We start from the raw sequence: 14,590 nt of genomic DNA, 5'->3' as shown, positions 1-14,590 counted from the left end.
AAAAATAAAAATCAGAACTCCATAAAACTCTAAACAGGGTTTTACCTGGTATGCTCAGTAATGTCTGTGGAGGCAGTCAGAGTGTAGGCAGTCTCAGAAACCAGAGAGCCAGAGATCTTCTTGGCTTTCATCTCAACCTTCATGCCCAACATCAGCTCAAAGCCTCTCTCATCACGAGATGCCACAGGGATTCGTGTTGGACACACAGACTCTAGAAAGGAATGGGGTCATTTATTCAGACAGCTAAGCTCACCTCTAAATAGATATGCAAAATAAATATATATTAATTTTTGGGCAACTGTGTATGAACCCCTCAAAAGTCTGAGATACAGAGATACAGATAAGGCTAATGTATTGGCAAACAATTGCACCCATGACATGGGGCAGAACATTAGCATTCACAAGGACACATGTTTCTGGTTGATCTTTTGATTGCAAATGCAATTGTCCACTCACCTGGTTTGGGTTTCACTAATGGCAGTGAAAAATGTCTTATTATTTTTGATTCAGCTGATTGCTTGTATATTTCTTTCTACTTTTCAATTACTGTAGGGTTTATCAGAGTTGTTTTTTTTTTTTTTTTTTGTTTTGCCATAAAACCAAAACAAAAAACAAGAAGGAAAAATTATTTCTCTGGAGAACCTGACCTTCACAGAGTTTTTGCTCCATGGAGTCTCGGATACGGTCAATGGTGGTGTAATCTTCGGCATACAGTACATAGGCAGATGATGGTTTATTGGCGATGGATACCAGTTCTGAGGTGGTGATCTCGCTGCCGACTCCAACAGCGAATACTGTAATGCCCTGAGCTCGTGCCTCCATACTGGCATCCACCTAAAGAAAGAAACCATCAGTGGTGAATCTCAGCCTGTCATAAAGAATAAGTCCATGCAAAGGATTTGTGCAAGAAGAACTGTATCACAAAAATACAATAAACATTGTTAGAACAGCTGCAATAGTGTTTTATTTGTAGCGTTGTTTTCCATGTGAGATAGTGTTTTCTTGGGTGGTGCGGTGGTCAGCACTGTCACCTAACAGCAAGAGGGTTCCAGGTTTGAATCCCAGTCTGGGCCCTATGTGGAGTTTGCATGTTCTCCCTGTGCCTGCGTTGGTTTTCTCCGGGTTCTCCGGCTTCCTCCCACAATACCAAAAACATGCACATTAGGTTAACTGGCTACTCTACATTGCCCCTAGGTGTGAGTGTGTGGTTGTTTGTCTTTGTGTGTCAGCCCTGTGGTTGACTGGTGACCAGTCCAGGGTGTACCCCGCCTCTCACCCATAGTCAGCTGGGATTGGCTCCAACCCCCTTCCCCCCACGACCCTGTTGGATAAGCGGTATAGAAGATGGATGGATAGATGGAAAGTGTTTCCTTCTTAAGCTACCATGGATAGGGGAGCTCAGTCACACTGTGATACTTATGAAACCTCTTGGTTTCACTCAAGTAGTTGAACATGGCAGAGTGACATTTACCACGTCATCTTGAGATTTGCCATCAGTAACCACCACAGCAATGCGGTTCTTGACCTGGCTGCCTCTTGGGGAGGAGGAGAACACATGGTCCACAGCAAACTTGATGGCCCTGCCAGTCTGCAAAACAGTGCAAAAACAGGGATGATAGGTGGAGTGAATGAACGAATACAGAAATTAAAAATGGCCTTTTTTCAAAGTTTAAATAATTCAAAGCAGTACATAAGAACACACAGTGTTGTTATGCATTCTCATGAGTACCTACAAGCAAATTTGGAAGGATAGAGTTGTAAAGAGAAAACATGCTGTCCTGCCTGTGTGTTTCCTCCCAGGTAGATGATGCTCTGTATAGCCTGGATGAGCTCTGCTACACTCTGCTGTTTCCCCAGAGGAATCTCCAGACGAGGAGTGTCACTGTACTGGATAACAGCCACCTGCAGCAGACACAGACCAAACTAATGGAGCTGTAGTGCAGACTTACTGATGCTCTGTGGCACTTGGAGTGGAGCAAAATGTTGGCAGCTAAGACAGTTAGACAGTGTTCTTGAATAGACCAAAGAAAATAATCAGGAGACAGGTCATAAACAGACTCCTGATAACTGCACATGGAAATTACAGCCTCAGTCACCCAGTATACATACAGTATAATTTGGTCTGTATTACCTGCGTGTAGTGGGAACTGATGTCAAACTGGCTGGTGATGTTGATGAGCCACTGCTTGGCCGTGTCAAAGTCAGAGAAGCCAACACTCCATGAGCCATCAACAATATAGACCAAGTCATTTACAGCTGTGCTGCAGCCTGTACACACATATATGCACGCAAACACACACAAAGAGAAAGTATCTTTAAAATACAAACTTGTCCCATTTCACAGTTTCAGACTCCAAAGAGTCAGTACCTAACACTGCTGCTGTCAAAATGATTGTGTTTATATATCACCCCAAATCACACTGTAACAAAAGTCGTCCTCATATGGAGGTGTTGCTACATGTTTGCTTTGTTTTCAAAAGATGCAATTTGCTTGGTTCAGTAACAGAGCCACCCTAACCTGCTTGGACGTCGTCCTCCTCTGCGGCCTCCAGCGGGGTCAGTAGTAATATTGCACTCCATACTGACCACAGCAACATGGCTTTGTAGGAGAGCAGTCTAAATCAGTCCAGTCCAACCTGGCTAAAATTTAAAAAAAAAAAGAAAAAAATCAGGAGTTGAACAATCATGACAACTGGTTTCAGTGACATCTTGACCTTTACTATAGCCACTATTAGTCCAATCTTTCCAAATGACCCACGCCTTTGTCCATGACTGTGTACCTAAGACCATTAATAAATTTACTGAATAATATTCTACAAATGCTATAAACTAATCAGTAGTATGCCATCAAATTATAGTAAACTTAGGGTCCACACATTCTGATTAGCTTCCAATCATGTGCCCCCCTCAGGCCAAAATGTCTTAGACACACAGCAACTATCACATGAAAATTAATTAATCATCTCCCAGTAGTGACAGCCTAGGGAGGATTCCAACATACAACCTGTTTTCCACCAAAACCATTCTGGAAACTCCGGAATCATTTCAACAATTATAGGGACCTTATCTGCTTCTAAATTTACTTCAGTTATCAGTGCTCAAATGAACTGTGTACTATTTCATTCATTCATAAAGTGACTCTAAATTGCAGTGTTTGCCACATGAATCATTATTAGGACTATGGGTGGATATTTCTTTTAAGGTTTATTGGCAATAAAATATTGTTAAAAGGTTCAGTGAGAGCGAGAAACACATGAACAAGAGTTACCATGAGCAAACAAGCAAGTGAGAAGGAGTATGCCACTGTGACTGCTAATGAGTGACCAAGAAAAAGATCTGTATTTGCTCTTTAGTTACACATTAAAGCCCCAATAAACACCTATAAATCATTCAGCCGATCTTTGCTACTTTAGAGACAAGGCCTCACTTGTTTTCAATCTCCTTTTACAAATCTGCACCTTTGCCTTGCAGCTTCCACTTAAATGCCACACTTAAAGCCAAGACATGATTCTGATTGTCCTTTCAAGTGAAAAATCTTAATGCCGCTGTTATTTTATAAATCCATTATCTAATTTGCCTAAACTAACTTTGCCTAAATGGTTCCTGCAGATCTCAAACTGCAAACAGGATCCACAAATGCAGCTATTAATACTTTACTTCAGTTCACTTTCATTTTTTAGTGGCTCCATTTCACATTTGGTTGAAGAGTTAAAGAGAAAGTCAACATGAAGCTGACACATTCTTTCTTGTTCTCCTGGTTGACATTTCAAGTAGCTATGTTGCCCTTGTACGCTCAAACATATGCCGTGTTCAGTTAGACTTGTAACCCAACCTTGCACCTGCAACAATGATGTCAGTGTGACGTTAAAGGTCAGCTCCATCAGCATTACTTTCCGGGTTTTTAAAATGTTTGCTGACAGGGTAAACTTGGAGAGTGACTCAAAGTGTTAGTTTGGAAGATTTGACGTTTGAGGTAGATGAGTTCCTCTCCAGCTCAATGCGGGTGACAGAGAGAGAGAGACAGAGAGAGAGAGACAGCAGCAGTGGTCAAACCAGCTACAGAGTCAGTGGCGAGAGGAAACGCCGATTGCACAAACAAAGCGAGCTTCTCTTTCCTAGGGCATCAAATGCCACCTTTTTGGCATGTCCTTCTTTATGTCACCCAGACGCAGAGCATTTATGTACCTCGGCTTTAAACTACAATACAATACAATATGCATCGATATCACACGAAGGCAATGTAATTTACAAAGTCCCAAGAGGGGGTGAAGATCATTGGTTGGGTGGTGGATCACATACACGACTTATATAAGCATCCCATGTGAAAGGTCAGACACCTCACCAAGCTTAGCCCTGGCTGTGTTCAAACTGACATAGACCTACAGCTCATGAAGTCACAAAGGCACAGGTGAGCTAGAGGGTGTTTATGTAGCATGATCATCATCAGAAAACCTACGTCAGGTCTCATGGGAAAATAATTTTGATGTAAAAACGTGCATACATGCTGCTCAATTGTATTTCTTGTGTGTGTTTTAAACCTTTTCCCATCCAAACAATCCAACACTAACATATGTGGCATGTTTTAAGAATGACATTTGACGACCTTATGAAATCACATCTCTCTTCTCCTCTCCTCTGTCCCCACTGTACTTCTTTCCTCCTCCTCTTTCCTGTGAAATGCTGTTTTGAGTTTCCATGTCGCACCATGAAACATATGGCCTAAAAGTATGTTTTCTGCGGAGCTTTGCCCGTGTTCATTTTTCAGCGCAAACATGGTTCCACTGACCACAAGGCTGGGCCAGAGAAAATAACAACGTGAGCACTATGCTGGGATGGGAAAACAGAAATATAAACATGGTAGAGCAGGCTGCAGTATGCTGGCAGAGGCTTTAAAGACAGGGGAGGATCAGTCAGCTGAAGGGAGCACAGCTGCCGCAACCTTTCTTTTACAAAGTCTCCTCCCAGCTCCCGTAACCCTCCTTCTCTTTTATTCTAACTCTCAGCTATGACTTACTATTATAGGATCATATTACACCAAGGTACTTCCAGTTGTGATTTTAGTGTTTTTTGTTTTTTTATCCGCTGGTTAACAGTATAAAATAAAGACTGCAGTGTTCAAAGACTGCAATTAAAATAGCTGAAAAAACGAAATAAAACTGTGAAACATCAGTTCAGTTCCTTCTTCCAGTAAGGGAATAAAACAATGTCAACTTTATATCACTGATATAGCTAAGATTATTGCTTACATGTGAATAGTTAATGTACAATACTAACTAATAAAGTATGTCAGTGTCCTGTCAACATGCATGTGTTCCCTATATGAATAACATGTGGACAACGTGGGTAACAAGTGGGTTAAGGGCCTGAAATGGGATAACTGAAAGAGTCCCGCAAGGGCTAAATGTGGACTATGTGCACTACACAGCCCTTCATCCCATGTGTTGACTGTATGGGACTTCACTGGGTTTCATGTGGGGAAAGTGAAGTTTTTCAAAAGGCTCCTTTTTAATAAGCACTCCTTTCAAGTGGGCCAATAGCTAACAGCTAAACATTATTAATCACCGGTAAGTTTATTCAGGTTTCTAAATTAGGACAATTTCACCAAGCTATATATATAACAAGCAAACCCTGGATCCTCTTTAATAATGTTGTCTAACAGAGTGCATTCGCTTTCCTATAGCAGGCAACATCAGGTGAGAAGTGATGACAAACTGTGAGGGAGGACATTATGTCTTAAATGGAGTAGTGCCAAGCCTGCAGTCGCAATATTGAATGGTTTAGGAAGATCTGGGGACACATGCTCTGTGTTTTTAATAATTTTCTTCTTGATAATAACCCGATCATTATGCATGTTTCTATCAACTATCTGGTTGAGGTGGGTGTACTCATCGCTCTTGGGACTTGAATTGAGCAGAGCTGAATTGTACCAGACTCTACTTATTCGGTGCACATTATCTAAGTAAACATATGTCACTGTTGATATGATGTGGACCCACTGCTTAGCAATAGGTGTGTTTGTTGACAGTGTCTTTAGAGTGACTGACATTGAGCTTGTTCTTTAAAATGATCCGGAGCCAACAGAGGTCCTTAATACAGAGGTCATATTTGCAAAAAATATGCTGACTGCTTTCCACAAACACCTTCTCTTGATTTCCTTTTAGCTAAAACAGCTGAAAATATGTATTTCTTTTGTTGTTCCTTTGCTGCTGGTTCACCCACACAGACGCCTTAATTTACACTATACACAAAAGTATTACCTCTTTATTACTGAATTCAGGTGTGGTATGGGGTTGTCTTTCAGTGGTTGGGCTCAGCCTCTTACTCCCAGTGAAGGGAAATCGTAATGCTTCAGCATACCAAGACATTTTGGACAATGTAATACTGCCAACTTTGTGGCAACAGTTTGGGGAAGGCCCCTTTTCTATTCCAGAATGACTTTGTCCCAGTGCACAAAGCAAAGTCCATAAAGACATGTTTGGATGAGTTTGGTGTGGAAAAACCTCACCTCAACCCCATCCAGCACCTTCAGGAAGAACTGGAACACAGTCAGGCCTTTTCATCCAACACCTCAATGCACTCAACTCGAATATTTATATAACAGTAGTGGATGGAAAAGCGTATTCATTCACCTTATCTTTTGATGATTTTCAAGAAATTTGGTTGAAATCTACACTAAATTTGGACTACATGCATAACTACATTTCTACTCCTGGACGTGTTTGATCATCAGTGCCTCATTGTGTATTTTCTCTGTGGTTGACCCTGGACCATTACAACTATAATATGTAAACTGCATTCACAATTGTCCCTAAATTTATTATATTCTTTCCTTTGATTTCCATTTTAAACCTTATCCCCGAGGCCACAGTGAATAACTGAGACAGAATGCCAGTGGAGAATGTTTGAAATATTTTACTACACTACAAAATCCTCAAAAATAGCCACTCTTTTTCCTTCCGTCTATACATCATTTCCACATTGCCTCACTCTTTCATTTTAAAGCACATTAGTCATTACAGACGCACAGTGTGGATAGGTGGGTAGTGAACCTGAATTCCTCCAAACCTCACTCTACATTTGGCAAACCAGAAGTGCAGCAGACCAACCACATCAACTGCCTCCTCTGGCTTCAGCATCACACAACATTCTTTGTCCACAGATGTTGGGATTGCTCAGTGCCTTTGCTTGGTTTATGAAACAAAGATGATAGCAAAGAGCTAATACTGATATATACTCCTAACAAAGTCAAATCCACTACATTTGTGGTTTCTGATGAGGATATTATTTTTGCAATAAATTATGCGCTGTAAGTTCTGAGATTATTTTGTTGATGTGGTTCAGTGCAGGAACGAAATTTAATTTAATACTTTATTCAAAAGACCGGTACTGGTGCATGTTGAAGCCTGTTCATGTAATTTACATATACTTACATATAACTACTGACCACTTTCCAAAGTATATTGTGTATTTGTTTTTTGTTGTTTTGCTGTTTTTTTTTTTTTTAAATTTTGCAGTTGTATCACTTTCTAGCCATAGATTTCAGTGCCGTTCATTACACCATGTTATGAAAAATTTTTTAGCGACTTGAAACTTATCCATTACATAATTTTTGTTGTCATGCAGTATGTTTGTTATTATTGCACGGTCATTCAGTTAAAAGTACAGATTGATTCACTGCTGTCATGAATGAGGAACAGGTGGACATGTGGAGGATCCAAATGTAGATACAGGGCAGCTTATCTTGGATGGAAAAAGACTTCAATATATCAAAGTTTAAACAAAAGGCTACGTGTTCAAAAAAAATGGCAGGTCAAAATAGAGGGAAGATCCAAAGCAAAAGGAACAACAGGAGAAGGTAGCAAACAAGAGTGGAATACACAGTGCCATAGTAACAAAGACAGACTGGTAGAGAATGAATGACTTAGACAGGTGAAAGTGGTCTACTGAGGAGCTGATGATGGAACAGGGAGCAGGTGAGGAGTCGGAGCAGACAGGAGCAATACTGAGAGCAAGGCAAGGCTAACAAGACTACATGTAGGTTCAGCTGGAGGAAGAAACAAAGAAGGGAAACAGTACAAACAACAAAAACTCTGAAAACAGAATGAAACCTACAGGACCATGAAAGTGTATTATCATTCACTCATATATAAGCATAGAAAATGAATGCAGGCATGAATTTTTATAATTATAATAAATGTCCTGATATTCTGCAGTGATATAAAAGGACCCTAATGCCTGTTTGGTAACTTATTAAAAATCAATATTGTATACTGTGATAAGCGTGTTTACTTTTAAACACCAAAAATTTAAAAGAAAAAAGCAGCAGAAATTAAGAAAAAAAATCTATATGGTGAAAATATTTAATGCTTGGCTGATGTGTGTGTTGGCAATACTGGTTGGAACTGTGCATTAATTAACATTTTATTTTCTGTAAATTCTGATCAAATATTCATTACATTTGTATGGAAACATGATTAGTGATGTATTAGTAGTAAATGTGTTTAAAACATGCAACAACATAACCACATGAGACCTCAGCACTTTGTATCACTTTGGGATTTGGTCATATAGCAATCTCTATGCATATCTTAGGGAAAATTCAAATATTTTTTTTATTTGTTATCCAAATGTGTTGTTTTTTTGTGATCTGAAAGAAGTCAATAATTAAATGTTTGCGAGGGACATTTAAACCTAATAGCTCTACAGCAAAGAAGAAGAGCAGAAACACATAAAGCAACTGAACCACATATGTGCATAGTGCTAATATCACATATATGGCTGGCAAAAATATATATTGATATTGTTACAGGATTAATCCCTGCTTACACTTCAAGGCTTACAATGGATGCTAAATTGCAGAGAAAAGTCAGAGAACAAGCTGAAGTTAGCTAGCAATAACCACCATAAGCTACTGGTAATAGCAGAACAGGAAATGAAGAAGAAGAAGAAGAAGAATCAGCTTTATTGACAGTATATATATTTTTACATACACACACTGAATTCGTCTTCTGCATTTGACCCATCCTTAGTTGAACACACACATGCAACACCCAGCAAATTACATGCAGTGAAACACACACAGGAGCAGTGGGCAGCATCAAGCGCCCGGGGAGCATATTGGGGGGGTTAAGTGCCTTGCTCAAGGGCACATCAGCCGGCTAATATGGGGGGGGGGGCATTTTTCGCATTAATCACTCCACCACACCCAAATTTTTCCTACCCGTCCGGTGGGGGAATCGAACCAGTGACCCTCCGATCACAAGTCGCTTCTCCAAACCTCTAGGCCACGGCTGTGTCTTAAATTAGCAAGAGTATGTTTTATCACTTATGAACTGAGTTGAAAGTTCAGAACTTTTCCTTTGTGAAAGGAAGATAATTTCTTCGCATGTACGTAACTACTATTCAAAGCAAAAATAACTACAGTGACCGAAATATTTCAGCCGTCATGTAACCTTGATTATAGATAATTTGGGACTACTTCTGAACACTATACTTTTCTGTCATTCAGCAGTGAATGATCTTTATATGATGAAACTGTACGTCCCAAACCAAACATTCCTCTCTTCTCCCTTGACTGTCTTGAACACCATCCGACACACCTTCTTTGTCATTTCCAGTTCATTCAGTAGGATAGTAGCACATACAGTAATTAGGATGGAAGAGCGAGTTATTTCAGTCTACAGACTCAGCTGAACAGCATAACTTTAAAATGCCAAGAGACACAGTGAGAGAGACACTGGCTGCCTTGCGCTAAGGCAGAGGACCTCGCTGACCCATAATCACAGAGGTGGATGTTAGGATGTATGCTGTTGTACTGTATATTTAGCTTGTCTTCTCATTGTCCTGATGGCTGGTGTCTTGTGGCCAAACCAAACTCATGCCATGGTATCATGAAGGTTGGAAAAGTCTACTAAAAAGCAGTGATGATACATGCATGCATAGATACCATATACAGAATAAATGCTAAATAAAACACAAAACCACCCAACAAACAGCCACCAACAAGAACATGGGTCACTTACATCCTTTGAAAAACAACAAATGAATTCTTTTGTAATGCTGTCTGATACTGATTAGTATAATATATAACTCACATCAATTATAATCCCAGCCTGATACATCGAAGAGTTGTTTCTGATCAGACAGACTTACCCTCCGTAAAATCCCTCTACACAACAGCTCAATGAGTGACGAAGTGATGACAGGGCCCTACCTTTCTCTTTCAGCTGCAGTGATGAATGCCACTTTGGAAGGAGAAAGTGAAGAGAGTGAAGCCCTGACTTGGTAGTGACAGTCCTCCCTCTGGTTGGCAGAGGGAGTGGTGGGAGTGTCGGGGCAGTCTTTATAAATCGTGGCTAGCTTCACCACAGCATGTGACACTACGGAGACCAATGTGGATGTAATGTGGATTTACACACACATATACATAAACATGCATTGTTTAAGTGTGACAATGCATAAATGTTTGTGTATGTAAGTGGTTTTCAGTTTTGAACACAATGAATCATCGCTAACATCAGCCACATCAGATTTTCAGTCATTTTTAGTAGGCTGGGTTAAAGCACACGCTTATAACTGCTTATGATCAGAAGCATGCTCTTATTTTGAAATGATGAGATTTTGTGTGATTACAAACCGTGATCAGCAGCCAGTAAACTGGAGCATGTTTTAACTGCAGCTACGCAGAAGTTTAATTTAATTACAGGTCCAAAAAACCCTGTAGAAATAGATGAAATAACATCTGTGGCACATGTTGGACCTCTGATATGTGAGTAATAATTCAGCCATTACATACTCATAAGTGATTAAAACTGTCTGAAGAAATGTACACATTTGCATTCGTTTAGATACAAATAGAAATGTATTGTATTCATTTCATTTGTATTGAAATGGAAAATCTTCTGAAAAAGCATGAGGACCAAAACCAAGGCTGCATGTGTGTATCCACTGTTATTTAAAAACTACTTCAGATGTTCTTTTTTTATTTTCATATATTGGATGATCTATTTTGAGTCTATCTTAATACAGAAGGTTCCCCAGGAAAAAATATTGTCAGAGTCGTGATTTAGCACACCTGAGACCTGTGACTATAGTTATATAAATGCATAAATGAGCTCCACACGACATGTTTCGTCATTTCCATGAACTTCTTATTGGATCCTGTTCTGCTGCAGTGAATACCCACTAAAGCACCAAAACGACAAATGCACTAATTATGTTTTGTTCAGTAACATTTACTTAAAAAACTATTGTCCGATTTTAGGAAATTGCTGAATTTATAGGAAACAAAAAGAAAGTATGTGTTTGTGTCCCATTTTGAAAGATTTATGTCTTTATGGGGAACCAGTGGATGACTGACGACTGACACATTGTTGGATTTGGTCTTTCAATGAGATTTGTTGTCTGTAGGAAAAATACAGGGTAGCACCAGTCTGTTCCTTCAAATGACCTTGCATTGTTTGCATACTGAAGCTGGAGTACTTGTTGTTCTAAAGCAAGCTTTGAAAAACCGAGAGCTTGTCATCTCTTACATCTAATAACAGCACAAAAAGCTCCATTTGAAATTTAAAAAACAAGCAAAAAAATAAAACAAAATCCTCATCCTCACTTGTTTCAGATCATCAGTTTGCCCTTTAGTGACTTAACATGTAACCTTTCCACAGTATTAAAGCTCCTTGTAGTGTGAATATGTGTAACCATAAGCAGTGTGTTGCTGCAACACTTCCATAACATTGCATTTTAACACAGACTGAAAGAGAAGCAGCAGCTTAAGACACTGTGATCATACAAGGACCTCTGAGCTCTGAACTGCCGTTGCCCCCTGTTGGAGCAGCAGTGTTCTCAGTTGTTCTCAAAGACCTTTATGATCACTGCTGCTAAAGTTTTGAGGCTTTGCTGTTGCCAGGGCCTTTCTGAGCTCTGAAAATAAATAAATAACCCAGCAAAAACATAGCACTGAAAAAAAAAACCCAAAAAAACAAAACATGTCCAAAATATGTGCTTTGACTTCCTCTCCAACCAGACCACATGAGGCTGGACAACACAGAAGACTGTGATAAGATCCAAGTCTCTGTTTATTGCAGGGGAAGGCCAAGGGGAGCATCAGTTCAGTTCAGCTTGGGATGCACTGTTGTTTTTCCCTTTTCATGTAGAAACTCATATAAAAAAAGTTTCACTTTTGAATGTACCTACTGTATGTATGTTAAAAGAACAGGAAAGCATGAACTGCAGGCATATAATACAATAGTGTCTGCAGATTAAATACACTACAGCCCTGCCTGACTTTCACTATTTTCATACTGTTAGGAATGTCTCTGAAGGCCGACGGGCGGATCTTAAAAAACCCGTTCAGAGGTGGTTGACTTGTCTAGAACATAAAATATGGTCCGGTAACAGATCATTCACAACGTTCCCGTTACAGATTCATTTCTATAAATCCAGCGAAAATAATGTACAACGGAGCATATTGCTTTAACTCTGTGCTCTCGTAGACGATGCTTCAGGAGAGAATTCAGCAAAGGGCTATAAAAAAGATGGAAAGGTCAGATTAAACGTTTTATTCCTTTTGGCTCTGAGACTTTAAAAGGCTGCCTCTTTTAGCTATTACTGTGGAGAGTTAAAGACAGAATCCTTATGGCACCCGATATGCAGTGACCTTTGTCACCTTCCAGCCTATAAATTACATTTTACACAGAGATCAGTTCAGAAAATTGATTGTCTTTTCTCACCTTCTTACCTCGTCTTTGTTGGCAGGCTGGACATGCAGTCAGAGAAAAAAAAGTTGTTTTTCTATTTCAGTTCCAAACTAAGTGGATCCTCTGAGCGAATTTGTCTCTGTGTATCTGCTGAGCGTCTGTACCAACAGATAGACATCTTCAAACACAGAGGAAGTAAGTTTACATGTTTACCAGCCACATTCACCAGTTCTGGTTTTCTTTTCTTTGTAACTGTCACATTTTTCCTTCAGAGGGCAGTATTGCCTAAGTTAAAGTCATTTAAACATCTATTTTAGTCACGTCTATTTCCTTTCACTTAAAAAACAGAAGAAGCTTCACAAAATTAAAAAAAATAAATAAATGCAAGAACATGTGTGTGTTTCTCAAATTTGACTTTTAAAAAATAAACACCTAATGTGGCTATTTGATCATTTCGCCATGAAGACACGCTGTAAAGCGTCTCCAACTTTTACAATTTCTGCTTGTTTTACAATAAGCTGGCTTGACTACTGTAATCAGCTGTTCACAGGTGTCCCAGGAAAGTGTCTAAATAACTAGAACAAGAAAGGGATCAAAACATTCTGTTTAAAAGTATCTGTGATGGGTTCCACTTCGTTTTAGGATTCATTTGTTATTGCCTGTAAATGTATTTATAGACTATCTTAGTTGATAAAATGCTTAGATATAATGCTTAGAATTCTGTCTCTGAGTCTCAAGACAGGTGCTGTTCATAACTCACTTTTGGGGCCTTGCTTTTACGCAGAACATTCAGTTATCTGCGTTCTAATCCTGAAACTAATGACACTACAGACTGGTGTGGCCTGTGACAAAACTGACCTTGACAGCATTATTAACTATAATTCTCAAACTCAGTCACATGCATATATATGATTTTGCTGTAACATTAACAGTTTTTTTTCCAAATTTTCCTGTTTTTTTCTTTCTCTAAATATGTTTGTTAAAATTTGGAATAGCAAGGATTTTCCAGTATAAAAAGAAGGCACAATTTTTGGAAAAGATGGTTCAAAAAGAGCTTAGCCAAGCAGCATCTGAATGCAGACAGATTTACAACAAGTTAATTTCTTTAAAGGTTTAGCAGAAATTCTATGTAAATCCAGAGAACTGTCAGACACAACTCTTACTCCAAGTAATTGCTTGTGATCGTCATATAGAGAGAGGGCCACGCCTGTGATAGGGGAGACCGGGGACAGGTGTAACTAGAGTGATGACATTCACACTGTATGTGCTGTATGTGCCCCACCCTTGCATAGAAAAAGCAAACAGATTCGAGAGGTGCTCCAGGATTGATCAGAAAAAAATTGTTTTTGATGTTCTTGAGCTTTGTTTTTGTTAAAGTATTGTCACTGTTTTTGTGATTCAGCTCAATTTTATCATGGCTGACAGGAACACTTGTCGCAACTGTCCCCTACAATGCATTAATATTACAAATATTATTTTTATATTCAAATTACAGTCCAGTTTTCTCAAATGTCAATTTTGCATAATGAATGTCTATACTGACAATAGGCAAAATAAAAGTTAATTGCCTCATAACTTGTTCCATTCTTCCTATGTCACTGAAAGCCTACTGTATTTTGTATCCATTTAAATCTGTGACATCTGCTCAAAGCTGATAAATAAATAGCACTGTAATACAATTAGAACTTACATTTTTGATAATAATCCTTTTATTAACACTGAAATATATTGTATTTGTAACATATTGCAACCATCCCCAAACAATGTTGCAACTGTCCCCGGGCTCTGGGTCAGAGGGGCTTAAGTGTTGAGAGATTCAGGTTGAATATTGCAGAAAGAATTTAGTCAAATGTTCTTGACATTGCATATGGTTGTGCAAACATATGCCATTTTTA

The 14,590-nt window shown here is 39.1% G+C and overlaps 1 protein-coding gene across 1 annotated transcript in view; it reads right to left on the bottom strand.

Moving 5' to 3' along the window:
• The window catches only part of si:dkey-225n22.4 (collagen alpha-1(XXI) chain), a 53,314-nt gene extending 50,672 nt beyond the window's left edge, over positions 1–2,642 (bottom strand). The window contains exons 1-6 of the mRNA XM_046371091.1: positions 2,519–2,642; positions 2,132–2,268; positions 1,783–1,902; positions 1,472–1,588; positions 648–834; positions 46–211 (exon numbers count right to left, since the gene is read on the bottom strand). Coding sequence (XP_046227047.1) covers positions 46–211; positions 648–834; positions 1,472–1,588; positions 1,783–1,902; positions 2,132–2,268; positions 2,519–2,597 — 806 coding nt within the window. The 5' untranslated portion in view covers positions 2,598–2,642. The remainder of the gene's footprint in view (positions 1–45; positions 212–647; positions 835–1,471; positions 1,589–1,782; positions 1,903–2,131; positions 2,269–2,518) is intronic.
• Between the last annotated feature and the right edge of the window lie 11,948 nt (positions 2,643–14,590).

This window comes from Scatophagus argus, chromosome 18 (genome assembly GCF_020382885.2).
Source record: "Scatophagus argus isolate fScaArg1 chromosome 18, fScaArg1.pri, whole genome shotgun sequence".
In the NCBI taxonomy this organism is placed as follows: Eukaryota; Metazoa; Chordata; class Actinopteri; family Scatophagidae; genus Scatophagus; species Scatophagus argus.
Note: the sequence above shows the minus strand (reverse complement) of the source record. Positions and strands in the feature narration are given on the sequence as shown.